Genomic DNA, 27,810 nt, shown 5'->3' with positions numbered 1-27,810 from the left:
AAATCTACCTTATAATCCTTTGGAAAGCATTCAGGCGAGGTATTTCACCCTCACTGCACTTCATAAACAAATTAACTGTCACAGAAAAAAAGGATTTGAGGTGGATTATGGTTTTGGTCCACACCTTAGAGCCAGGAAATTCAGGCACAGGTGACACACTGGTTTCCAGTTTTGTTTTCATTGTAGTGGCTGTTACAGACACTGCCTGGCAGTTGATCTTCCTGCCTGAAGCTGACGCAGCTTGAACTCTAATGAAGGATTTGCATGATTTATTACTCTTCTGCATTATTTGACCTAACACATTGTTGGGGATTGCAAGGGTCTTATTCACCCCACTGAAGTCACTGAGATGACTTCCCTGTCCCACTTGTGTAATCTGATATTTTTCACCCCATTTCATAGGCATTAACAAGATCCCTGAAGTGAAAAACACTACCAAGACTTCCTGCTGGTATGTGCTGCACTCCTTTCATGTGTGCATCCTGCACCAGTCTTTTGACTAGAGAGGTTTAATGATTCTGTTTTAGAAGGTGTGAAAGAGGTGCACATAATAGGCATCTGATTATTTCATGACCATCAGAGCCCATGGTAATATTTTACTTCAAAAGGCCAGATGAAGCATTAGATGAATAGACACCAATAAAAAGGAGATGTTACAGGAAGAGAATCTTGTTACTTATATAGGAACTAAATTCATAGAATCCACTTGAAAGCATCTGTATGAAAACAGATTATGAAGCAAAGTGTCTCCCTTGCTATTACATGCATTTAAAAGCATTTAAATATTTTTTAATTTATTTTCAAGTAATATCAACATAATTTTTTACATCCTCAGTGAGAGAGCACACAGGAGATGCTATCAGGAATCCGTGCTCGATGTTGTGGCAAGTGGGCGAGCTACAGCGGGGGCATATTTGGGCCCAGCAAGGACCAGCTGTGCCCTGAGGGACTGGGAGCCAAACACCCTGACCCTGCTGGCAGGGCAGGGACCCCACTGCCCAGGCTCCTTCCCACAGAACCCGAGCAAGGAGTTAAAAATCAGCAAAAAATTCCAAACCGGGGAAAATGCCAAAGACCAAGCTTAAATGGGCTTCTGGGCCCACGGGCAAGACGAGGTGTGTAAGGGGGGACCAGGTAAAGCTCAGAAGGGCTACAAAGGCAAATTGCTGGAGGAGTTTGACAAGATCATTTAAGAAAGCAGTGTGTAATATCTTCTGTGATCTTTCTGGATGCCTGATTTCTTCCTAAATCTTCCAAACAGAAAAAAAATCTCAATATTTTCTGAACAGCAAAGGAAAAATACAGAGGTTTTCCTTCCAGCTATGGCACAGCAGTAAAGCCCTTGTCCAGTTATGGCGCAGCAGTAAAGCCCTTGCTGAATCTCTTGGCCTTTCATCTTTATAGACAGCTGAGCTTTAGGGACATGTCCCTGAGTTTTTTAAATTGTCTCCAACATATGCTTAAGTGTAAACAGGCCTTTATTACTCTCCTGTCAGGTTCCCTGCTCAGTGCCAGACACTGACCGTTTTTAAATCACATGTGCTTGCTCTGGGCTTGATCTTCTGTCCCTTGGCAGTGACGGCAAAATTTCCAGTGTGCTTCATGGTCCTGCTACAAATGCCTTTGGTTTTGGTTTTGCTGAAAGCTTGGAAGTGGCCTGATTTTTAGAATGCATCTTCTGTTGTTATTGTAAGCCAGATGTATTTGAACTCAGGTACTCAAAATCATGTCATCATTCGTAAAAACCCTTGTCCATGGATTCCACCATTCCTTAGGTTTTTAATATTAATACTTCAGTCACTAATGATGAAGTTTTCGACTAAATTATACTCCAAAATCAGGTGTTCCACAGAGGCAACTCCTTACTATTAGCAGCCATTGCACATTTATTTTAGAGAAATTGCTTTTACTGGATTTTTACTGGATTTCCCCTACCCCACACCACCAGCAACAGGCACCATAAAATTAAGTATTTTCCCCTCACATTTTGGTCTGGTATTTATTTTTGAAGAAGAAGCAATATACTCTTAGGGCACATTGATAGCACCAGGAGTATTGTCAGTGAAATACATGAGAAATGTAGAATAAAACCTAAAATATAATGGTTGCCTCCCCTCGAGAGACTTTGAAGTGCATGTTTAAGGGCTATTCCATGTATTGTAAGCATTTGCCGCGATACAGTGTCCAAACATGGACTTGAATTGAATTCTTGAGGACTGATTTGAATGGGAATAGAACAAACTGATGCCCATGTGATTTTCAGAACTGGTGACAAAGAGATACTCATATTTAATTTTATGAGAAACAGATTAATTTCAGTTAGAGGAAACACAAACACTGAAAGCAACCTGCCAGGAGCAAGTCCCTGCATGCACGCACAAAACACCCAGGAAATAGCAAGCTGTTGACTGGCTAACCCAGTCTCTTCTCTAGAACACAAGTGCGGTGTTGTGTCCTCAGTCTAGTTGGAAGTTTGTGCTTCAGGTATTTTGCTGTGTCTGTTTCAGACACAATCAGCCTGAACCTGGAAATTGTCAGGTTATCCCTGTGGGTCAGAACTGGTCGGAAGGTTATGGTATTAATGAGATGTGCCATTCAGCAGCCTCAGTGCCAGCAGTGTCCAACAGACAGGGAGAACAGCAGCCAGGATAAAAGCTAACATCTACGCTTCCTGCAGGTGATCCGGTGCTGGGATGCCTCCCAATACCAGTATGTCAATCATTTTAGGTGCTCAAAGATGCAGTCAATAAGATCCAGCCCTATTTATGTGATTGCAGTATTTGATGGAAGAGGACATTCTGTTTCCTTGCAGTCCATCACCTCATAAATCTGCAAGTTAAAAGACAGGATATTTCCTGTTCACAGCAAGGTCAGAAGCAGTCTCTTGCCTTAAGGACAGAGACGGCCAGAGTGGCCATGTCCATTTCTTGTTTTGTCCAGGACTTGACATTTTTGGTCCAGAACTTTTCCTTTAATATTTGGCTTTCCTAGGAGTATTGGGATTTCTCTTTTCAAGTGCTTCACTAACAACTTCAAGAGAGCAGTAGCTTGTAGTATCACTTCAGCTTCTTTGTCCAGGACCAGTTATCTTTCCTATCCTTGAACCACTGTAGCATCTTTAACTCAAGCTGAATCTTTCATGTCCTTTTTCTGATCTTATTTCTTGTGCAGGAAGATCTAAAAGTATCCCTGAGCCTGGACTCATTTTCTGTTTGACATCAGCTCCTGCGTTCGCAGATGCAGCACGGGCACCCCTTCGGCAGGGAAGCGCTGATGTGCTTGTTCTGCCTGTGCTGCGCAGCGCGTGAAAGCAGCTGTACCTCAGTCCATCCTTCTCTCTTCTGCCCAGGTCAGCACAGTGAAGTGCAGCACAATAAAATCTAAGTACAGCGCTGCTTTAGGCCAGCTAATTAGGAAGTCGAGTTCTTCCCCGCGTATCTTTCAGCCAGGAGATGTACGAAAGACCGGTAAGGCAGCAGTAGGAGTGCACGGAGCGCCCTTCTCCCGGGAGGAGGTTCGTGCGTGGGTCCCGCAGCAGCGCTCCGGCACCGCGCGGGGCCTTTTGCGGGCGAGTAGCACCATCTGGTGTCCGAATGTGGTATAGCAGCCTCGGCACAGCCCTCGGGGCTCGCTCTCGGCGCTGGAGACTGTTCAACACCAAAACCAAAATCTTCCTGTCTGACCCTGCGCTGGTCACATATATCAAGTTCATTCCACCCGACTAATGTACAGACAGGCACGAGAAGGTTTTGCTCTCACCCGGCAGCTACTCTGAGTCGTGACTGAAGTTCCTCCCCACAGTTATCCCTAGCTGTGATCACATAGCAGCATTACTACGTATGATCAAAAGGTCACTGATGGGAGATGTGATTGATACGTGCTGTGCTGCCGTATGTGAAGAGTTTTAGAGGGCAAGGAGAACTGTTTCCTCTTCATACATAGCTCTTAGAGGTACAAGTTTTCACCTTCCTTATTAATTTCACATGGAACAGCACAGGTCCCACAGCTCTGTGGGACTTCGACCACCTCTTTCTAATAACAAATCTGACCATTATTTAGTCCTGCCTTCTGTTGGTAACGTTTTATTCTTCTGCATGGGTCATTTCTCCTCTCCTTTCCTAAGGAATCTTTAGTGATGGACACTGGGGCCAGGGCCACCTGGGTCCCCGTTCAGCAGGATCCTGAAAGAGCCTGAGCCACAGCTTTTGCCATCAAAAGCTGCATAAGCCCTTCCCCATAATTTTAGGTGTAGTCCTGCTTTTCAGTTCACTGTCTTCATCCTTTGTTCTGATTCTTACTTATTTGCCTGGTAAAGGCAACCACTTACTGGCCTGTAGTTTTCCAGACTTTCAGAAGACTTTAAAACGGAATACTTTTCAAGCCCGGTCCCAAGGCAGGTGTAAATTAGAGGTTTGGCATCAGCTATGTTTTATCTCTATATGTAGTATGCTGGAGTCAGTGTATGTTTCATGTTTTCTCTTGGATAGGAAAGCTTGGAAAGCCTTGGAGGCTCTAATAGCCTCCTTAACACTTTAATTACATGGGCCCTTAACACATCTTTCCAACATAAATATAACAGTTGTTTTCTCTGCACTCTGGAGTCAACAGAGCATCTCACAAGTGGTGACTGATACACAAATGCTGACAGCTCTGACAGTCATGTCACCAGTGGGAGAATACATTTATTTCAATGTCACCACATTAAATACAAACTTTTGTCAAAATGAATTCTGTCAGCCAACATAAGAAGGAAATGGACCTGCTGGAGTGAGTCCAGAGGAGGCCACAAAAATACTGTGAGGGCAAGAGTGCCTCTGCTCTGGAGCCAGGCTGGGAGAGTTGGGGGATGTTCAGTCTGGAGAAGAGAAGGTTCCAGGGAGATCTCAGAGCCCCTTCCAGTGCCTAAATGTGAGTGTCTTTGGAAAAGGGCCTGGAGAGACAGGACAAGGGAGAACGGCTTCCCACTGCCAGAAGGGAGGGTTAAATTTAATACTGGGGAGAAATTCCTCCCCGTGAGGGTGGGGAGGCCCTGGCACAGGTTTGCCCAGAGAAGCTGTGGCTGCTCCATCCCTGGAGTGTCCAAGGCCAGGCTGGACGGGGCTTGGAGCAACCTGGGCTAGTGGAAGGTGTCCGTGCCCATGGCAGGGGGTGGCACTGGATGATCTCTCAAGTCCTTTCCAGTGCACACCAGCCTGTCATTCCATGGATGAGCTGCGGGCTTGGGATGGCGCCGTCTTGTGGTGCTTGCGCAGCACTGCAGCCTAATTAGCGCGGGGTTACGGGGCAGGCACCCAGCGGAGATCACCAGTCTTGGCGTCCAGCACAGCACTGCTGACTTCGGTTAGATAGAATTATTAGTGCTTATATTGCAATAGTGGGTTTTTTCTAGATAAAGGCTAATGGATGTGTAGTCAGAAACGTTTATAGTCTAAACAGTCGTGAAAAGGTCAAGTACTAAGGAACTAGCTCAGTGTGAGATAAGGAGTTGTCACAAAACTTGTGACATCATCTCTGTATCAAACTTTTGAATGCAATGGCATTTGTTCAGTTTATGTACCAGGGAAGACTTGCAATAACATGTTTTTCTAGACACTGACTTGCTGGTAAATAAAAGGAAAAAGAAATAAAGACAAACATAAGAAATTAAGATAATGAAGACAGGCAAGCCAAGGGAGAGCTGGCAGACATTACTTTTTATATTCACAAGAACTCCTGACGAAATCCAAGCTACATTTTCATTTTATTTCAACATGTAGATTAAGTATAAAATATCTATTTTCCTAGACAACTTTTAAGTTGCAAAATTTTAATTCCCAGGTGAGACAAACCAGGGTCATTATGGTGAATCATTGTCCTCAGAGCACTGACAGAGAGAGATCTTGCTTTTCCTTTTCCAGCATGGAGATCTACATGTGTAATTCCCATATAAAGTCTGTTACACTGGGAGAAGGCATATCCTGCACCTGGCAGGGCATTCCTCAGTGCTGGGGGAAGTGGAAGCAGGAGGATCCAGGCCTAGAAGAATGTCACCTTTGGTGACATTTCAGGTGACAAGGGCAGCTGTCTCTGACCAGCAGAGACAAAGATTGTCCCTATTTGGAAAACACTGTCATTTTAGTGCAAACCTCTGATGTTGGATGTCAGGAGTGATGCCAGGCTTAAATATTTACATCGGTCTTGTAAAAATGTTTGTTGGTTTGTGAGGCTTCAGTTTCAGGGTATTTCACTAGATAACCCTAATTTGTTGCAAAAGTGTCAGAAATGCTGAAATTTATTGCTGCAAATGAAGGCTTGAAAATTCATTGGCAACTCCTGCAGCGCTTGGAGCTGACAGCAGCACACAGGTGCTCTGTGACGTGAGCATTCAGCTCCCTGGCCATATCCCTCCAGGAATCAGCTGGACATTTACTCCTCAGATGCAGTTCCTGTTTCTGCAATAAATTTTGCATAACATTTCATGCCTGAAACTGCTTCCATTCCTGCACCTGTTAGAACATGTGCTCTCTGCACAGATCAGGGCAAGCTCAACTTCCAGCTTAGAGTCCTAAAGACACTTTTATTTCTGTGCAGCTGTTTAGCTGATTGACCATCCTCTTGCTGGACACTGGCACATATGTCACCCAGCAGCCTGTGGTTTCGTGTGTGCTTTGTAGAAGCTGGGACAATACCATCCCAGCGGTCGCATCTGCATTTCCAGTGGGCAGCTTGTTCAGATTCTTCACTTGTAAGGACATGTGTACTGGCTAGAAGCAGGGTATTGCCCACGGGGCTGAGAATGACAGTTCCAGACAGATAAATTCCAAACTGGAAGACACACCCTCCAAACAACTGCGCAGGGAAGAATCTTTCCAGAATTTCAGCATCTCCTAGACAGCTATTGACTCGTTTATGTTGCCTTACACGGGCACAGGCAGAGCTCATAGTCCTAATCACACAGTGGTTTGATATCCCACCATGTTCCAAGTGCTTCTATTCTCATCTGGACTTGTTTTTCCAAAGCACAGATCTAGGCCCAAAAGACATTCAGATGCCCTCAACAATTAGATCAGATTTTAGCCCTGTTAATTCCCATAAAACCTAGCGTAGGTTGTAAACCTAAGAGCCAGGCACTGGCAGGGTTTGGCCTTTCAAAGTTAGAGACACTATTGTTTCCTCCAGCGCCACTGAAATGCCACCGCCTCTGCCCTCAAGGGGACATATAAGTGCCACCCTGTGCTCTAGGATCCTACTCAAAAGAATTTGGGCCTTGAATATCTGAATAAGAAGAAAAATGTGATCCATATAGTCAGACACTCTGGAGAAGAATAGGAATGTGACGCAGTAAGTATATAAATGTATTTACTCTTGGTAAAAGGTGCTCGACAGCTGAATGCCCCAAGCGGTTATTTGATATTGTAACAGAAAAGCAGCATTATGGAAGGCCAGGAGCAATCCAGTGCAAGCAGCTGCAGTGTCTGAGGGGTGATTTTCAGCGAGGAGACTGAGCAGAGTTGAGGAATGTCTGTGTCAGAGGCTGAACTTTCTTAGAGAGGAGTCACAGTGGTCTGCTCAACCCGCCCAGCCCAGGGCAGAGCCTCAGTGAGTCAGTCCCGATCTGTTCTGCTTTGCACTTTCTCCTTCGCAGTGCTGTCTGTGCTGCTGTGCAATTTCCAAGAGCAAATTCATAACTAAGTGCCACGGATGCTTCTAGATCACCTGCTCTACTGTCTGGTTAGATGTCTAATGCAGTACACAAATTACACAGTCAGTTCTCTGAACAGTTCTTCTGATGCACTTCAGAGCTGTTCCTTGCTGACGTCACTTTCAATATTCACTATAGAGACATTTTTCAAGTGTCAGATGTTGCTGGTTTTACAGCATCCCAGCAGTTTGGAGTATCGCTGGAGTGATTTGTGCTTAGCAGCACACAAGGCAGCGCTGCATGCCCTTCAGAGCAGGACACATGATGTGAAGAACTTCTGCACTGTGCAGGGCTTGTGAGCTCAGGGGCGTGGGCTGCTCAGACACCCTGTGACTGCCAAACATTCCCCTGTGCCCACCAGCCTCTGATCCCTTGCTCCATAACCACAGGGCTAAAACAAGAGAGAGCTGTTCCTCAAGCTTTTATTGCACTGATTGTTACATATGGAAGGATCACTGAAGCATATTTCAGTGTGTTTTGCTGCAGGGACAAACTGGCCCCTCATCTGTCCAGGAGAAGCTCTGCCGTGTAACACTTTTCAAATTGAATCTTCCCATTTGTACATAATCCAGGGGTTTTCTGTCTTGAAGACAGGATAGTCCGGATATAGAGTGACTTACAGAAAACAACTGAGGAAGTTATATTTCATGGACTAAAGAAAAATCTGTGTCTGGAAACCTTGAGTGTGAAGGAGTTACAGCTTGTAAGTGCTGTGCAAATTGACTGGGTGTGATGAGGTGGTGATTTTACTCCTGGATGAGCTGTAAGGGGTGACAAGCTGTATGACTGTAGCTCTTTGGGACAGGGCAGTTCCTTTTGCTTCTGCCCTCTATAGTATTTTGTAGCTCCAGGCGGTGAAAATCCTGTGTGCCTTTCTGAAGTCTTATAATATTACATGGATGACTTCCTGGGTGTGGATAATCAATGCCAGGCATGAGACATGACTAAAGGTGTTTCAGGTGCTCGGGTTGGGCCTGCTCATCCAGCAGTGGCTCACAAGGATAATGCCAGTGAGATCTGCAAGCTGCTTTCTGTGCAGGCTAAGGTCAGTACCTGGCAAGTTCCAGTTCTTGATATGCTGTCCAAAACCATAGCCTTTAGCCCATGTGATGCTGCAAGCACCAGCTCTGCTCTTTTTCTATTCCTTAAAAACCCATGGGCCCCCAAATCCACCAAATGGGGTGTGTGTGAGGGATTATGGCCCGTGACAGTATATAAGCCTTTGTAGTGGATGTGTGCATTGTGTATTTAATTATCTGAGCTAATCATCTGCTACCCCTGCTTCTGGTTTCTGTGCTTATCAGTTGTGGCTCCAGACATGTCCTGGCACACAAGTATTGCTGTTGGCACTTGGGTGTGATGACAGAAAATAATCTTGCTAAAGACTGGGGGGCCCTTTGCAGGGTAAATCACGGTTTACATTTCTTGATTCGTTGCTATGACCAATGCCACTCCCCTGATAGCATTTGTAATGTAAAGGGAGGGATTGATCACCTGTTTTATGATAACCAGACTTTGTCAGTTGAGGGTCTCCCTTTGCATTAGAGTAGCTAGCTCAGAAAGCTCAAGAAGAATTGTCTGTGTTTGGAGGTAATGAGTTGGCTAGAAAAAGGTGTTTGCAAACAGGATTAGGGACTTCCCTTCTTGCTACAGAGCAGAAGAATCTTAAGTGTTTATCCAAGGCTGTCCACTGAAGTGCAGCACATGTGTGTGGTGCTGCTGTGGCAGTCTGCTTATTGTGATTGTCTACTACAAAAATAGAACAGGAATCTCTGCTTTCCCCATTTGAGGTCACCTCCTATCTTTAGCAGTCACTTTAATGATTTGAGGGCAAGTTATTAAACAGCTCAACTCCAACTTTCAATTACTTATTAACTTATTTGGTTATTAAATTATTTGGTTAGTAATCATTCAAGGAGCAGAAATGTAGCACAGCCTGTAAAGTCTCCAGGACCATCACATTCCCTGCCTGTTCTAAAGGAATTACTGTTACCCTTCTGCTTAAGAGGTGAAGCAGTATAACCAAGTTGTGACTTGTTCATAGATTTCCAGGGCATGTAAACTATGTTCATCATGAAAGATGAAAAAAATAATCGTCTTTGTGCATTGATTATTTAATTTCTATGAAAGGAATCAAAGCATTCCATTTCTTGGAGTTTACAGTGAGCTAGTTCCTGCTCTGTGGCCCTAAAGACCTGTTTCCCCTCCCCATGAGATACCTATTCTTAGTCTGCACTTACCCATCCCTCCAAAGCACTCACCAGATAATTGTGCATGACTCAGATCAGAACTTGGACATTGGTAGGAGCAGTTCAAGTGTGAGAAAGAAAACTGGAAACAAACTGGAGCCTCACTGTCCAAGCCAAGGTAAGAATCAACATACCTGGTTTAATGGAAATGGGAACTGTAGGTTTTTATTACAATTACAGGGTTTGTTGCTTTATTATATTAATTTTTTACTGGGACATCTGCATGAATCTAAGTAATATAAGCATTGGGTTTTCAAAACTTGCTTTTAAACTTAAAAAAACACACACACACACACACAAAAAACAAACAAACAAACAAACAAACAAACAAACAAAAAACAAAAACAAAAAAACCAAACCAAAACACCAAAAAACCCACATCCGTAGAAATTTATGGTTTAGTTTGCTTTTTAAGTTTAAAAGTATGGGGTCAGGATGAAGCTTGATTTACCCTGGGGGGTTCACATCACATTGCCCTGTTGGGAGCTAATAGCAGGTGTACCATGGTGTGTGTATGGCAGTGTCAGGCTCTGGAGAGGAATACACCAGACGTGATCAGGAATCAAATATTTGAGTCTGTTCTGCCTCTCCCTGACATCAAAATATATAAAGCAGAAGCCCCTTCATATCAATTGCAAGGCAAGAAGATGGGTGGGAAGACAAATTCAGGCCTGGTGTTTTTCATGCTCTTCTCTGTGGCCCAATAACTTCTAGTTTGGGGGTTGATCTGGTGAATAAACTGTTTGTTGTAAATGGCTGGGCAAACAGTAAGAACTGGGAAGGTGTGTCTTGGTTCAAATATTTTTTTTCCAGCCTAAACATCTGCTTATAGAATAACTGCTGAGCAATTAAGGTAAGTGGCAATGCTTTCCCTCTTACAGACCCAACTCTTGCCCAATGAGTAATACTCATGAGGTTATTATACGGTTCGGCAAAAAATGGATTACACAGCTATGTGCGGTTGAGGGATCAAGCTGTGCTGTCACAATTTCTATCATAATTTTATAAATCCATGTATCTACACTTAGGCATGATCTGATGGTTTGTCCCATTTATTCCACCAAACGCTGGAGATAGATATCTGAAGGGAAACTTACTTTATGCAGTGGATTAGAAAACAGAAGAGGTTAAAGCATAACAGTGCTTTGGGCACTGGATGTTTCAGAGTGTGTCCTGTCAGCAGATGATTCCTGGCAGTCAGCAGGTTGCCTCTCCCTCTTTAAGTTAGTGATTAAAGTGTTAACCGGAGCCTCCTGGAGGTGAAACCGTGACTAAGGGCGCGCTCCTGTCAGCGCTCGGAGGAAGGAAAGTGTGTAGGTAAATATTCCCGACATGCACTGAGGAGCGGGGAGTGTCCCGGGCTTCCAGCACTCCCAGTTCAAGCGAAACAGTAACCAACAGCCCGCGGCTTCCATGGAGCAGCAGAGGTAGCTGTCAGCCAGGGCCGTGCTGTCATGCCTCTTGCAGGGCTCAGGGAAAGGTGTGTGAGACTCTTCCTTGGATCGCACGCCCAGGTGAGTGCAATGGAAAGCTGGAGCTGTTCTGCTTGCTGTGTCAGCTGCGGTGGCAGGGGAAAGCAAGGTCTTTGGCAGCCAGGCAGAGCTCCGGTCACATACCTGTGGGCTAATTCGGGTGCCGGAGGGAAGGAGATACGCTCACTCAGAAATCCTCGTCGAAGAAGAACCTCCTGCTTAGGGGGTTTGTGGGTCAGTTGTGATTGAAACAGGCGGGTAACAGGTCGCGCTGATGCTCAGTGTGTCCATGGGCACAGACCTTCTCTGCCCTGCATTCAGTGGCCGGTGGGATTTAGAAGGTTGGTCAGTGACCTTGTGTGTTCTTTTTGGCGGGGAAAAACGGTCTGTGCTGAGCGGCCAAAACCAGAAAGTAACTTGTCTTCACAATAACGGGCTACTTGGTGTTTGAAACGTGTGCGAGCCCTGCTCTATCGATGTGTGAGGGGAGGGAGCTTGTGGATCTCCTCCGTTGGGACTGGCACGTATTCAGATAAACACCACCTTGCTGCTGGTTTTGGCAACCGAATCCCATTGTAAGCCTGCCTGAGCAGAGTGCTTATCTGTGATTTGAAATCAGGTAGTGCTGTTACTGCTCTGGACTGAGCAGCTGATTTTTAAACTAAAGTGTGAAGAAGTCTGAAAGACCAAGGAAAAAGCAGCCTCTTTGTTTTCAGTGGGAAAAACACAATTATTCAGATTAAGTACTTCATTTTAATTAAACTTTTTGGTGGCAGGGACATCTAACTTAAACAAAAAGAAAAAAAAGGTAACAGGAGGGCTCATAACTAGACTATGTGACTAGTAAAATTATGCTGCTGATATTGAATGTATCCATGTGAATAAATCCTAAACTCATCTTTATAGAAACCAATAATGCTCCAAAACTTTGCTAAATGCCAGACACCTATGAGTTCAGAAAATTACTTGGATGTGCTGTCATACCTATGGTGCAAAGCTTCTTGCTGTGCAAAATATTCCACGTGTGTGGAGTCGATAGCTGAGGTGACAGGCAGCTGAGCCTTGTGGCTTCCATACAAGAAATGGAAAAGGTTCATCTGTCCTGGCTTCCTCTGGGTCTGGAAGACCTTTGGGAAGCACTGGGTCAAAATACCTGGAGATCTTTGTGGAGGTTTGGGCTTTTTGTGTCTCCACAGTGGTAGGAGCTCAGCGTGGCACACTGCACGCTCTGCGGTTCCTGTCTTAATTTATGGATGCGCCAGGAAGCACACGCAGGCTGTGGCACAAGTTAAGGTGCTGCCTTGCTGCTCCTGCTTGGCTCAGTGTGTATCTCAGGTGTCCCTCTCCTTGCAGCCTTCCTCTGCAGCTGCCTCTTTATCTTTGGGTAAAAATCTGTGTAGCTCTTGGTGCTTAACTTTGCTGTGTCATTCCTCTGCTGTCCTGTCCCTGGGCTGTCACCTTAAACCAGTGACTTAAAGATCACTGTACTGAATGAAATGGAATGGAATGAGTCCTCTCATCCGCCTTTCCACTGACACTTGGATTTTATCTTGGAAAAAAAGCATTTCAGGTAAGATCTAAAGCTCGAGAGAAAAGTGAAGCTCGCTACCTTTGTGAGATTTGTCTTGTGCCCTGATGGGAGTGGTGACGGTCTCACAAGCTTTGGGATTGTGTAGTGGTCAGTTTTCTGTTTGTTTCCTAAACTTATCCAATGGCTGCAGGCTTCCTCTAGAGATGCTCATTTTGCATCTGCCATGCTTCTTATTTACTGGTGACTTTGCCTTCCTTTTTCTTCCCTTCAGAAGTATTTTAGGCTTCAGTCAGTTTTCCTCCAAGTCTTAAATTTTTTGATGGTTAAGTCTCAGGTCAGGAGTATAGTCCAGCCAAGATCCCACTTTTCAGGTCTTACCTGAGGGAATTCTGTGCTAGCAGTTCAGTTTAACATTATGGTAAAGATACCTGTGTGACACGTACCAAATCAGGAGATGGCTTTGAATAGATGGCACAACCATATGTTGTCAGAAGAGCTGGGAAATTGGCGTGCTTTGGTTAGTTCAGATCCAAGGGAGCAGTGGAAAACATTTCACTTCTCCTATTTGCTTCCTCAAAAGAGCTACAGGGAAGTGACACAGAAAACAGTAAAGTACCAGGAGCTGATAGAAAATCCAACAGCTTTGTGAACTTAGGGAGCGCCAGTGCAAATATCCTGACATCTGTCAGGTCATTGTGCTGGGGAAGTCACTGCATGGTCTCAATCTGCAGATCTTGGGCTTGGCTGGAAAGAAAAGCTATGGGATGTTTGCAGCCAAAATGTGCCCATGGGAAGGGTGCAGGTAGAAGTGATTTATCTCTAGGGTGAGCTGGTGATGTGGAAGTGTTTAGTACAAGGCTGATAAGAGCTGGTCACATCGCTGAAAAAAAATGAAATGCGAGTTTTTGTGCTGCTGTGCCAGCTATAGCAGAGAAGTCTTTGGCCCGGGTATTGGGGCACTGAGGGAGAGATGAGGGAGAGATGTCAGTTAAGAACTATTCCTATCACCCCCTACTCTTCCAGCTACCTTTATTTTCAACATTTTAATGGCATCTAGCTGATTTAAGATCTGCTTAGTGTGTTTAAGGCAAATAATTTACTAGGAGCCACCCACTGTGTAGCAGAACAGGTTCATCTCCTTTGTTTTCTATGTATTTAAAGATCACTTCTCTCCATCTGTAGAAATCAGCTTTTTCTTTCAGATGAATCGTTTTAAGGACAAACTGTATAGGAAAGAATGCAGCCACAAGCAGCGAGTGGTGCTGGAGCTTGCCAGCGTCACTACTCCCCAGTTAATAAGAGGTGACTTGGTTCTCCGCTGCTCCAGACATGTTGTTTCCTGACAGAAGGGAGAAAGCTTAAGTGTGCATGCAGTTAATCAGGTGCCAATGTACATAAACTCCTCTGCATCTTGTAAAATTGCCTTGCAATTACACTGGCACAGGCAGCTGCTTCAGTTAGAGGTCTTAGTAAACCGTATGAAACCAGCTTTCAAGGTGTGGCCAGTGGCTACTGAACTCATATCAGAGGCAAAATCCCAACACTGGTGTACAACAGTGTATTGCTCACACGCAAACTGATGTCTGTATAGAGGTCCCTGGGCTTGTTTGGTACGAGCCAAATTTTGTCTTGATGGATGTCACCCAAGGACAAAGGGAAAGCTGTTCCTTTCAGTGAGCTGCTGATGGAGCACTGCTGCAAACCCCAGCTGCTCAGATAAAACTCATTTTGGTAGCGCACTCTGGTTTTAGAGGTTGTGAAACAACTTCCTGTATGTTTTGTAGGGTGAAGATCCTGGTTTTTCCATGCAAAACATCCCATTTGTCCACGTATGTTTTTTGGAAACCATTTATCTATGATGATGGAAACTTGGTGACTTCTAATAAAGCAGCTCAGTAGTGCAGGACACAGAAGCGAGGCGTTTACTCTTTGCCCAGCCGTGCTGTATTCCAACCCGAATGCTTTCTCTGTTGGTTCTTGGAAGGCTGCTGGTTGTTGGGACTGTAGGCAGTCCACTACTTTGCGTATGTCTTTGAGCAGGCCCTGTCCGATGCAGGCTGCAATCAGACTTGACTCCATCTCCTGGCAGAAGGGAGATGGCTACTGAGTGCTATGAGGCAGATTCCTCTGTTGTCATTCCCAAATAAGAGAAATAAAAGTGGAATGCTAATTTCCAGTGCAGTCTTGGGAGATTTTACTGCTTTTCATGGCATCTCTGGGGGGGTGTCCCCACCCTCCGTGTGTTTGATGCCACTTCTGAGGCTGAGATGGAGGTTTTTTTCTGTGTGGCATCAGTTGTCGGTCTTGAGTCTGTCGAGTTACTCTCCTCAGCCTGCCTTCTAGTACCTGAGGGAGAAGGAAAGAGCCTGGACTCAGTAATTAAGCTTACTGAGGAATGCATTGTTGTAGTCTCCTTGGTCTGGCCTGTTGCCTGCACAACGTGATGGAATCACAACGTGGAAATCTGTAAATTGTATTGCTACATCCCTGTAATTATAGCCTTGTTCGCTCTTTACTGTCCCAGCTGCTTGCTCAGTGTGCTGCAGGACACTGCTGAGGATCTACACTGCTTGTCTTGCCTAGTTTTAGGAACCTGGTGAAGGGTGGTTTGCTGAGTGCAGTGTGTTCAAGTGCCCCTGGGCAGTGCTCTCTATCCATAAAGGACAGACGGATCCCCACCAGTACAGGGGCTGCTGTCTCACACTGCTAACGAGGGAGGCATAGTCACGGGGTTGGAATAGACCCAAAACTGCTTGAGAAAGTCCTGGTACATGTAGTACTTGGAATTTAAGTTGCAGGTGTATACTCGGTGGGAATGGCCTATGGCTTTTCTGCTAGGAGTGGGAAATGTGTGGGTATTAAAGGAAAATTATGAAGTAGTCAACATATGGTATAGTGAGCCCTTAGCTTAAGTGCCCCAGCCTGTTTCACTAAAGCTTTGGTCCTGATTGCTAGTTACTCTTCCCTAGTGGCACTAGTGGATATATTTATTTTTCTAACCTTTTGTTTAGATTCATCTCTTCTGAGTAAATGAAGAAAGTGACTATGAAAGCACACCATCTTCCTTCTGTTTTCATCAATGAGGAGAAGTTCATAACCAGGTAAATTATTAAAAAACCCCAAACATTTAATGACCTTGCTGCTTTATTTCAAGTTAGTCCATATTTATTCTTTAGCAGGGGATCCTGTCCTGTAGAGAGCTGAGCCTGTAGCAGCAGACATTTCTACAACTTGGTTTATTTAACCTGTCTACAAAACAGAGCTGGCCTTTATATGAAATGCAAAGAACAGAGCATTAAACCTTTGGGTCTGTGGGTTTTGTTCATTGAGGAGAATAGCCCTTCTAGAGGATTCTGGAATGAGATTCCAAGTTAGGGAAGAAGATTGTCCTGTCTTGGAAGTCTATTGGAATTGAACATGAGTTCCAGAGTTGAAGCTGAGCTCTGTTTCTCTGTGGCTTGGGGCTTGGCCTGCAGCCCCGGATCGCAGGGTTTCTGTGCAGAAAAACCTCTCAGGCTGCCAGCTTTGTGCTGTGATCAGTGGAAGTGGCTTTTTCACCTACTTCCAAAACCTTAGAATTGCACTCAACCTGTGGTTTGTGGCATGCTTTTCTACAGTTCAGTCTGGCTGGTAGGAATTGTTCCTAATGCTGCCCCAAACTCGGAGCCTCCTGGTGTTTAGCTCCATCCCCTTTTTTCGGGATTAATTTTGCCTTGTTGTCAAAAGCACAGGAACTGGAAGAAGGGCCTCTCTTCTCACTTCATTTATATCCTTCTTGGTGTTTCCATGGGAAGAAACTACCTGCTAACTACCTATAAGCTACCCCGGGGGAATTTCTCATACTGCAGTAGATATTTGTTCCTGAATCCTGCTCTTTGTCAGTGTGGCCTGAGCAGTGCTATTGATTTCCCCCTATTCAGGGGAGGGTGTCAGGGCCTTACCTGGAGCACACAGGCAATAAAGACATCCCTCCCTTTCTCCTCAAGTGTTATTCCTTTTCTAATGCTGCTAAGTTGGGATACAGTGCTTCTGTGTCAGAGGTAATTAACCTGTGTGGGCTCCTGTGCAGTCGGTGTACAAAAGCATTTGGAAATGTACCACCTGAACCAGTGTCTCTGGGGCTTTATTCCACCCTAGACTTGCCTGTTTAAGGGAGGAGATGTGGATCAGGGTCCAGACCTTTTTGCAGGAGGGTTTAAAGGGTTTTTTTGCCTTGCATAGAAAGAAATAAATGTTTCAGGAATTACTGACGTTCTGTATGCACTCAAGCTTGCTTCCAGTGCCATTCCCAGACTATCATCCCTCATCTAAACCTTGAGACTGCTGTTACAGTACTCCTCTTCTAGTTGTATCCTGCAAATCTTGCTGATGGGGCAAGTCTGCTGTTTGGGAATTGCACAACGGCTGGATGAAAAGGCTGACCAAAGCATGTGGGGTTATTTGGCTGCCTGAACTGCTGTGTCTCTAGCAGAACTGCCATAAATATTCGTGAATAAGTGAGTAGGGCTTGGGGAAGAAGAGGGCACAGGTGAGTTGTCCTGGGTTAGTGTTTCAGGAAAGCAGTCTGGGCTCTGTTGTGGTTTACCACCAGGGCACCTGACCTTGCAACTCCCTTTTATCTTGCTTTTGCTACTGAAGAAAGCGGTGAATCTGCAGTAAATGTTACGTGAGTTGTTCTGCCAGTTACTTGGCTTTGGTTTCGATTAATGTCTGAGTTTGGCTGTTGTCAGGAAGCTGCTGTGAAGAACAGACTTGCAACACAACAGCTGCTGATTATCTGGTAGCCAGACACTGCAGAGATGGCACCTGTCTCTAGGTTAGGGCAGTAGGGACACGTGTAAGACTCGTCCTGGAACCTGACTGGTCCACATCTTATGCCTTTCTGGGGCTGAAAGAAGGAAAATGTTTTCTTCTCCGATGTTTGCACTACACGAGGACAAACAAGTCTGTGTGAGCTGCTGTTAAATCTCTTCCTTGGGGCTTTTCTAATGACTTGAGAGGTTTGGCACTGTTGGTTGCACTAATGCAAGACTGAAACCTGAAAGATGTACTTATATGAACCTCTGTGAAAGGTCATGGCAAATTTTTTTAGACAAGGCAAAAAACTATGTGCAAATCTGGAGAGCTTGCTGTGACAAAGAGAATCTTACCACACCAGTTACTGCTGTTAGCCTGTGATTTGATTTGCCTTTGCAGACAACATGGACTAAGAGTAATAGGCAGGCCTCAGCCTGACCTAAGTCCTTATGTGTTCACAGTCTGTTTTGAGGGAACTCGCCTCCCCAGCTTCCTATCTGGAAAAAGCTTATGAAATAACAGCTGTCAAAATAACATTAGCATACGAAAATTATTTTTAACATTATCATACTATCATACTCTGGGAAGTATAAAAAGACTTGAGTTTGAAGCCCATCTTGAGCAGGATCAGCTGTCACATCTGTCCGGCAAGGCTGACCGTCTCAGATTTGCACAGTAATCTTGAATTGCATCTGGAGTTTGCCTGTCTACGAGGCCAAGACGTGCTTAATCTTGCTTACCTGTAGCCAGCATGATTAGAACTGGGCTTGTATCTGATTCATGTCCAAGTCTATTAAAACTTGGCCTTTTGGTGGGATGACCTGAATACAATCCCTCATCGCTCACAAGACGCAAAGAACCTGTAATGAGCCATCCCCACATGATGGAGAGAACGGGTTTTGCCACTTGTATTCCTAGGATTTGAGACCAAAGTGAGTTGAAGTTAATGCTGAAGACACTGGTTTGGAGCCCAGTGCTTTGTTGACAAAGCTACTTAAAAATATTTTTTGTGTGTGTGGAATTGCAGTAATGGAAAGTACTAGATTTACATCCAGAGTAGGAGCAGGGAGCGCAGTGAACCTTGTGGAGTTTAGTGGCATAGCCCTTGTCCTCATGTTCCCTGCCAGATAAAAGACCAGTTGATCTTTCCCCTTCCCACCGTGGGAGAAGGCGACAGCACACTGCTGCGTTTGTTAAGTGGAGAAGGGAGGGAGGGATAGGTATGCCAGGGAAAGCTTTTCACGTGCACACTCCGAGTGCCCCTCTGTCCCAGGCACAACGGAGGCACGTTAACTGCCCTGCTGACTGTCCCCGCTCTCCTCTGCGCTGTGTGCCAGCTGAGCCCAGGGGAAGGCCATGTTCCTGGGGCCAGACTGCGTGCTGGGCTCTGTCCCTCTGGGGCCCCCTTTTGCTCAAAATTGGGGGAGGAGCTGTAATAGTGCTTCTCGTGGTCCGTGGGTCCCGAACAGCTTCAGCAGGTCTTTGCGGTGCAGAGAGTTGTGCAGTGCTGTCTGCTTGAACCGTGGTCCTGCTGTTCTAACAGCTCCCACCGGGCAGAAACATGGACGTACCAGGCACTATTTGCAAATAGCCTTGGTGTTTTCACTCACCACTGAGGCAGGACGTTAAACCATTGCGATTTAGTCATCTCAGGTGCTTCAAGAGAGTCCATGGGGAAGAAGCTGTACTCTTCCATGCAGTTCTTCCCAGGCTAATTACCTCTGCTGGTGGAAATTGCTTGCTTGAGTTACAGTCTAAGTAATCTTTGAGTGGTGTGGGGAAGAGCATTTCATTCTTGAAGGCCCTGAAATACATTTCACTGAATTCTGTCGTTCCTCAGCCCTCCTTAGCTGATGAAGCTGGCTTTTTGTCTCCATGGCTCCTCGCTCGTTGGCAGAGGTTCTCTTCATCTCCATCCATTTTTCTTTTGAGCAGACTTGGTGCAAAGAAATTCTAGGCATACCGTAGACATTGGGAAATAAGAAGAACGTCTGCAAAAATGGAAAAAATTTGTAAATCATGATGCAGGGAAAACAAACTGTAATCCTACTTAAATTAACCTGCAATATTGGTGAATGGGGATGTTGTTCCTGTTTGCTTCCTTCTCTTGACTATTAACAGAGGTCCAAAGTACAAGCTATTCTGGGGCAGTGTTATTAAGATCACGTCAGACTGTGACTAATTAATTTCCTCTGTGTATCAGGTCTTTAAAGAAGCAACTTATGAGCAATCCAGTAACCTGACAAAATTTTAGTCCCAGAAGGTGGTGTATTGATCATTAACAAACCTATGCCAGGATGCAGTGGGTAGCGTAGGTGTGGGGTGTCACCCTGCCACATAACACCTGCATTTTACACTGACAGATATGTTATAAATTACTCTTTCTTTGTGGTCTTTGTTCTAGAGAGCAGCTCAGTTTTCTTCTGAAGAATTATAACTCTTACTATTCGGACCAAGAGAATCTACAACTGACATGTAGTCAGGTAAGGAATTAGGCAAGAGAAACTACCACTAATCTGGAGGTACCTGTCTCTGCTCTCTTCTCCTCACGGCACTGGACTCCAGCACTTGCTGTGGTGTTTTTATTACATGACATGTTCCATCTAATATAATAAACCAGAACAAGTTTCCCAGACAGATCAGGTCAGCTGCAGTTTTGGATGTCTTGGAAATACCTCAGAACTGAGGTTACACAGCCTCTCTAAGTAACCAGTTCCCAAACTGTGTCAGCCCCAGTCATTTAATTGTTTTCTTGTTACTTTGAGGGGAAATTGATTATTACTTGATCTTTTTTACTCAATTGTTGTGTAGTACTCCTGCTTCTTTTTTTTCTTCTTGTCTCCAGCGAGAAGGAAACGCGCCATTTATTGAAGGAATCCTGTCAATATTTTGGGGAGTGCGACACCCTATCCGATTAAAAATTCAGGATGAGAAGCTGATACCCTCTTTTGTAACCCTGAAGTCAACGGAGAGCGTGGGTTTGTTCCCTAGTAAAAGGTAATGTATGAACCTCCCTAAGGAGGAGGCAGGCTGGCGTTGCGAGACAGCTCTTGTGGGTGGCTTCAGTGGTTATGTCTGGCTGTGTGTCCCAGATTCCCCAAAGGCTCTGGTGGCAGCTTGCACTGCAGAGCTCTGTGACTGATACGGCCTTTCAACAGCTTCAGCTGAGCAGAAAGGTGTGTTTTTGTAGCATCTTTGTCTGGCTCTCAGGTTGAGGAGCTGGAGGAGGCTGCTCTTGTTCAGGTGAAGTGACTATTCCCATGCAAGGACTGGGAAATTGATATATATGAAATATATGTATAGAGAAACAGCAAACAAGCTCCCCGGGTATCTATGGACACCTGATCTCATGTTGGTGCACACACTATGGCATGAAGCCAAAAGCTGACAGGTAAGTATGCTTCTGGCTGCTTCAGGTGTGGAATCATGGCTGTTCAGGTGAAGTTCACACCAGGGAACAAATACTGGCTTTGTGCAAAATCTAATGTAAAAAACCTTATTAAAATGCCCACAGACCAACTACTCTGGGCTACTGCCAGTGATGTTTTCTATCCCAGTGTGTTGTGCTCAGTTGATGCAGGTTCTCAGTGTACTTTTCCTTTGTTTTGAACACTTCTTTCCTCAGCCCTAGCTGGTGCATTTGAGCTGAAGCTGAGCCACGTAGGGAGGCAGAGCCAATGTTCACCCTGAATGACTCCCTGATAAATTGTGTATTGCAGAGCTTCTTTTCCTAATTAGCCATTGTCTTAGATGGCATGCGGTACACATTGGAACCCTGAATTTAATTCTGCCATCCTTGCAGCTGGGAAGTTCTAGTCAAGTCATGGACAGGCTTCTTGTCTCTGGCTGTTGAAGCTGAGGGATGAGACCTGACAGGCTCTGTGTTTACCTCGACCAGATCTGCTGGTGTGGGTGTGTGTGGCCTGCAGGACGGGGGCCAGGCTGGCAGTTGAGGTCATGCTTCGCCTTTCAGTGCTTAAGAAACTTCTGGCTGGTGGAGATCTGAATCTTAAAGTAAACATTAACTCATGATTCCAGAAACGTGGGGCTGCCCTGACATGCTTTAAGGTATGCAGAGCAGCTTGGCTGTCTGATCTTAAATGAACTTGCTAAATATGTGGAACACAACTGAGATGGTTGTTTGGTGTGTTCATGGGAGTTAGCTGAATATTCTTTGGAATATGTATATATATATAGGAAATGAATTTTTATTATTGTCTTACAAATTGGTTTATTCTCAGTCGGAGCAGTAACTGCCTGAAGACTTTCTGCTGAAGAGTTTAGGCAACAAATTATGGAAATGTTGACATAAGAAAAGGTAGATCTTCTAACAGGCTGGATGGAATTCCTTGTTCTCATACAAAACTGGGTAGCATGAGGGGCTTTTATGTAATTTAGTCTTCCATGTCCCCATCTGTGTAGCAGACGTGTCCTGCGATTGTCCAAACCACAATACACACAATGTTTTCTGTGTGCCCGCCTGGTACTTATTTTGTTGTGGTTAATCCAGAACTTTGCTGTAAAAAAGAGAAATAATTTCTGCAAATTATTTAAGGGACACATTTCTCTGTTTAAGAGGCTCTAAATAGGCCTGTGATATATTTGGGACCCCTCATCATGCCTTGTTTGAATAACTGATTTTATTTTTACTTAAACTAAAAGTACCATGCTGAAGTCTGTGGTTGTGTTCTGTAAAGTTCTGAGCAGGAGCAGGAATGCATTACTTGAAGCCTGGCCACAGGATATACTGAAATGACTGTGTTAATGAGGAGTAATACATGTTTGGTCTTTCAGGGGAATGACTCGCTGGGGAGAATTTGACGACCTGCATCACATTAGTGGGGAGACACTGAAGTCTGCTGAGGAACAGCCAGACCTCGAGCAAAGTAAGTGTCTGTGCTCTTATGGTCACAAAGATTTCTGTGTTCTGTGGCTGTGCAAAATGAATTTCACCCCTCAGGCCTTCCCTAGCAGTGAGGGGGAATCTTTATGCTCTGTATGACATGTGTTGCAAGCTGGGGAAACACTGACCTAGGCCAACATTGTGCAGGTGAGTCCGTGAACAGCCAGTGCTAACAGGCTGTGTTTTCACCGTTCCCAAGGGAACAAAATAGCAAACTGTGGCCACTACAGCCAGCCTATTCCTCTTCATCATGTGCTTATGCCTTGCTCCTCCCTTGCTCCCCACCCCAAAAAAAGTTCATAAAAAAAGAAATACCTCCACCAAGAGCTTCCTTCCTCTGCGTTTGCTGGCAGGGAGGGGGGAGCAGCTGCACACGGTGCTGATGAGCTTTTGTTCTTCCAGGTTATCCATGTTATGAAAGCCACACGCTGAAGGCCAGGAGTGAGCAGGAACACGACTGTGCCACCCTGCCCCGGACCAGCAGCGATGCCGCGGCCGTGCGGAAGAGGACCAAGCTCCCCACAACAGCCAGGACAGGAGAAACTCACAGGTTCTCAATCAATGGCCACTTTTACAACCACGAGGTAGGAATGTTTAGGCTTGGCTTTGTCACCTGAGGGTTGGCCCTGGGACAGGGAACCCTGAGCTTTGCCTCATGCTCATGCCCTTGTGCGGCTGTTTTGTTCCCAGACATCGGTGTTCACTCCGGCTTTTGGATCAGAAACCAAAATAAGAATCAACAGCCACATGAGAACCAGACATGTGATAGAACAGCTGCTTCGCAAGTTTAAGGTAACCTGGCAGGAGCAAGTGTGGCTGTGTTCTGGAAATGTTCGTTCCTGTGTGCGCTCCAGTGCTGCAGGAAAGGCAGGGAATAACCGGGAGGGGATACTGTGTGAAACGCAATGTAAAAGAACTCACGTGGGCCATTTGAAATGTACGGATTGAGTTTGTTTTATTAGTGCTTCATGGCACTTTGAGGCTATAAAAGTTACACCGGGTGTGTGGTGTGCGGTGAAGGGGAAAGTGCAGAACCCCTACCCTGAAATCCCTCACTGAAGGGCAAACGCTGCTGCGCTTTCATCGTTCCCAATGCACGGGGAGCCTCGTCTTTTCCCGTGCAGTGCTGCCCTCCAGCGGACAGCCCCAGGAACTGCGGTTTGCTTAACGGAATTCCATCCCACGTCTGGGAGATAGGCCCTGTTAGACCCAGGCATGTGGAAAGGTCCAGAAAGTACCTCCCAAAGGACGGTACTGCTCAAGATCGGTGCTGTCCTGTCTGAAACTACTTTTTTTTGGAACCATCTTCCACCAATATGATTATACCCAGTCAGAAATACCTTTCCCATTAGTGCTCTATGTTTCTCCGATATCTTTATTCTACATGGCTGTGTAGGGCACGATTTTTAATTTATTTGTGTTGAACTTCCTATTTAAGCTGTCTAGAGACTTGGCTATTGCAGCATTACTTGACCTAGTTAGTGAGACTTGGGAGTGTAATATGGAAACTTGACTTCTAGGAATAGTAAGGAATGGACTTAGAGGCTGGGGTTTGAAGTTTTGGAAAAGTTGCGAAGTAAGTGTTCAAAAGCTCTGCTGTTTGCTCACTGTGCCTGTCAGGCACATTGGGTTGGCAGGGATTGCAGAGCCTCTTACCCTCATGAAAATACAAGTAGCAAATCTACATGTAACATGAAAAGAAAGTTGTACGTAGTAGTTCAGCATGCTCCAAGGAAACCAGGCAGGAATGATCTGGGCTTGTCTGTGTTACTGATTGGGGCAGTATGGAAGGGTAAGGATTATGGTTGGCAGGGGGACAATGAACGTGGCAGCATAGCTTTCTGTCCTGTCTAAATCCAGCACCTTTAAACTTTTTCACAGACAGGATCTCTGTCTCATTTTGATCCAGCTCTCTGAGCTGAGACACACAGGGTCTTATCTGCTGAGAGGGAAATGCTGGGAAGGTCTGTGAGTCTGAATGCATTTTCTTTTGTTTCACAGATAGAAAACAGCCCCCATGAATTTGCACTTTACATTATCCATGCATCTGGAGGTAAGCCAGGCACTGCTGCTTGATCATTTCATCTCTAATCATCCTCTGTGGTTGTGTGTGTGGAATGTGTACCTTGGAGTGACAGGGCTCATCCCAGACCTCTGTCCTCATTTGGCCAGTGTGGTGTGGCATTTTGGCTTCCCCAGAGACCCCTCAGATGTGTCTCCTGGAGAGGAAAAGCTGAATGATTGTGTTGTGGGCCCTTTCAGCTGACACTTTTGGATCACAGATACTGAGTTCAAAGTACTCATTTTTCAGTGGGAAGTGTTTACTTCTACAACAGTTTAAGTTCTTTAGGAAAAGCGAGATTTGATCTTTATTAAAGGGAATGCCTGAAAGAGTATAAGATAACTGAGGGGCAATGTACCTTAAATGGCAGATTATTACGGACCTATTAGGTATCTGGTCATTGCACAGCAGTCAGATATGGTTGGTCTGTGTCAAGGGAAGAGGTTCGTGAATGCAGGAGGTACAAAGAGGCCCCGTGGTGTGTTCTGTGTGTCATGACATTCCTTATAAATCCCAGAAAAGAAGCAGTTGAGGAGTGGAGACGTCCCCTTGCTGCACAGGCTGCTGCAGGGACCCTCGGAGAAGATTGCCAAGTTCTTTCTCATGGATGGGGACGTGGAAGAGATCAGCAGTGATGTGCGTATATCATCAGCTCTGATAGTTCCTCAAGTTGTTCTCCATTACCATGAGGAGTAGTGCATTTCTTGTCTTCTCCCCGTTAGGTTGCTCAGTACATTCCATTTCATCTTTCCTTTTTGGAATCAATTCTGCACAGAATAAATGAAGAGGAGAAGCAGGAAATTCAACAGACGATCGCAAGGTAAATGGAAGTAAAATGAGGGGGGTCACTGAGTCCAGGGGAATCTGGACAGTGATGGGCTGGCTCATGAGGAGAACACACGGATGTAGCAGTGTGCAGATACAACACTGCTGGAGAGATGGGCAGGATTTATAATCCTTTCCCTATCGAGTATACCCAGCTGTTCTGTTGAAGATTACAGAACAAATACTAACTACACATACAGTGGGGTCTTTTCAGAAAGTTTGGACCCTCAGGGTCACCTCAGTTTATGTTGTTTGTCTCTTGAGCTTTTACAAGCCTCAGCTTGTACTTGCTGCTGTGTATTCCACTGAAAAGAATAAATGCAGTATACACTGTGGTACTATTTAGGTTCTGTAGCATTTAAGCCACACTGGTGCAAAATGTCCCTTTAAAACGTGTGTGTGACAGGACCTGTGTCCTGAGCTATGACAGTAGCTCAAAACGCCCAATAGGGACAAACCACAGAGGCTTCTGTATTTGTGAGCAACTGGGTCCTGAGGCCAACAGCACCGAGAGGCTTCAGTACCCATAGATCTGTTATTGGATGATGGGCTGATAATCATGTTGAATCAAAGTGTACAGGGAATATATGAAAAAATAATAAGTAACACCTGCCATTTTTTAGTGGGAAGCTTTTCCTTGCCATTTGACTTGCTCCTTAGAACTTGGGTTAAATCTTTGCAGGATCCTGTTACCTAAATGCATTCTCCCTCTCCATCTCAGGTACCTAAGAGAGAAGAGCCTGATACAGCAACACCTTCGCAGTCGAACTGTTAGAAAAACAGAGACCACGGTTTGATGGGAACGGCCCTGGGGAACAGCCCGGGTGTGCGGAGGGGCAGTCGCTGCGCTGCCTGTTTCTGGGGGCTGGGGCTGAGGAGAACTTCAAGCTCAGGGTGTGCACAGTGAGGGGCTTTCTCCCCATCATTAAACAGCTGAAACCGCCCCCACTCCTGCAGCACTGGGATGCGGGCTGGAACCACCTAAGGAGATGCTCTACATCCCTCAAACAACAGATGCTGAATCTGGCTTGGAACCTGGAGAAAAATATGCCCTGAAAAGCCCAAGGCTTTAAACCCTACTGATGTACAACCCATTACCAAGAGGCTGGCATAGAAAAATATTGCAATAACCACTGCGTTACTAGAAAATATGCAAATTAAGTATATGGTTATCCCTCTATTAGAGAAATATGGAGTTATACCAGCAGAAAGCTTTTCAGTAGAGCCAAGTGGCAGAAGGTATTTATGTATTTAAGACTGCAGGTAGGATTTTCACTTAACTTATAAAATAGCCATGAAAGACACCTGAAATTCCACCGGCTTCAGGTTGGCGTTTGCTGAACCTGCTTAAGCTTTGAGCTATGGTTAGAAAAACATAACTGGCAGCATCCCACGTACAAGCTGCTCAGCTCTTGACCATGAGAGGGAGTTTATCCCTGAAATGCCTTGTGAAATGCAAAGGAAGATCTGTCACTGAACACTGCTGGGTCCTGGAAGGCATCTCAGTAGTTTTTCCTGTAAAGTAGGGGATTCTGTGGTCCTACCAGTGTTTTCTGTGTGAAAGGGAACAGAGAAGTGCTCAGTGAGAGGCTGAGTGTCACAGCCAGGGAGGATTGGGCTCGTGGCCTCCCCATGGATGTAGTTTGGGTCCAGCCTGGCCCCAGGCAGGGCACAGCAGCCAATGCCAGGCCCTTGTCTGGTTGAGTTGTGCTGGATATTGGAGCTCAAATTACAGAGATGCAAATAAATTGTGCACAGTTGATGTTCCTCCTGCATTAGCCCATTGTTTTTACCGGGTACCTGTGACTTACCTCAGCTGCCTTTGCCTTGTGCAGGTAACAAACACTGAGGGAGGAAATGAATGAGCAGAACGTGTTGTCTACAAATCATGTGGAATAAATCAAATTATAAAACTTTACACTGCCTAAGATCGCGTTACTGGGATGTGAATTCAAAACATGAAGGTCAATGCGGTGACTGAAACTGCTCAGGCTGGGGCAAGGGGGTACAGTTTGTAATCCTGCCTAGGAAAATAATTAGGGGCAAGGGAGTACAGAGAGGAGAAATAAAAATAATTCAGCAGTTAAGATGTAGGGATTAAGTAATAGGTGCCTTAGAGCTGCAAATAAAACTTCCTTGAATCAGCAGAGCATGCACCCAAGCGGAAATGTTGGAATATTAAATATTCGTAATTTTTTGCACAGCCCGTATGGAAAAGAGGAAGTGTTTCCAAGCAGGTTCTCCAACCCTCTGTGTATGTCCACACTTCCTAAAATGAGCTGGTTTTGCC

The 27,810-nt window shown here is 45.2% G+C and overlaps 1 protein-coding gene across 4 annotated transcripts; it reads left to right on the top strand.

Annotated features, from left to right (window-relative positions):
• Positions 1 to 415: 415 nt before the first annotated feature.
• Positions 416 to 27,438, top strand: RASSF6 (Ras association domain family member 6). Of its 4 annotated transcripts, XM_027908134.1 has the most exons (12): positions 10,570 to 10,581; positions 14,058 to 14,062; positions 15,945 to 16,034; positions 20,135 to 20,213; positions 20,576 to 20,727; positions 22,525 to 22,616; positions 23,036 to 23,217; positions 23,324 to 23,425; positions 24,635 to 24,686; positions 25,213 to 25,331; positions 25,418 to 25,515; positions 26,242 to 27,438. In XM_027908134.1, the coding sequence occupies exons 3-12, from the start codon at positions 15,964 to 15,966 to the stop codon at positions 26,315 to 26,317; spliced, it is 1,023 nt and encodes a 340-aa protein (XP_027763935.1). In that variant the 5' UTR covers positions 10,570 to 10,581; positions 14,058 to 14,062; positions 15,945 to 15,963; the 3' UTR covers positions 26,318 to 27,438. The 4 variants fall into 4 exon arrangements, with proteins under 4 accessions (XP_027763934.1, XP_027763933.1, XP_027763935.1 ...); XM_027908133.1 differs by lacking the exons at positions 10,570 to 10,581; positions 14,058 to 14,062 and adding an exon at positions 416 to 451; XM_027908132.1 differs by lacking the exons at positions 10,570 to 10,581; positions 14,058 to 14,062 and adding an exon at positions 9,963 to 10,048.
• The last annotated feature ends 372 nt before the right edge of the window (positions 27,439 to 27,810 follow it).

This window comes from Empidonax traillii, unplaced genomic scaffold (assembly GCF_003031625.1).
Source record: "Empidonax traillii isolate 1590-97213 ecotype Southwest subspecies unplaced genomic scaffold, ASM303162v1 scaffold1620:size81671, whole genome shotgun sequence".
NCBI lineage: Eukaryota > Metazoa > Chordata > Aves > Passeriformes > Tyrannidae > Empidonax > Empidonax traillii.
This window is presented reverse-complemented; position numbering and strand designations above follow the sequence as displayed.

What these genes read in the sequence shown, in the direction of transcription:
- RASSF6 (XM_027908133.1), top strand. Translation starts at nt 15,964, where the DNA reads ATGAAGAAAGTGACTATGAAAGCACACCATCTTCCTTCTGTTTTCATC. An exon ending in GGTTTGTTCCCTAGTAAAAG is followed by an intron (nt 20,728 to 22,524) that starts GTAATGTATGAA and finishes TTGGTCTTTCAG; the next exon opens with GGGAATGACTCGCTGGGGAG. An exon ending in TGGAAGAGATCAGCAGTGAT is followed by an intron (nt 25,332 to 25,417) that starts GTGCGTATATCA and finishes TCTCCCCGTTAG; the next exon opens with GTTGCTCAGTACATTCCATT.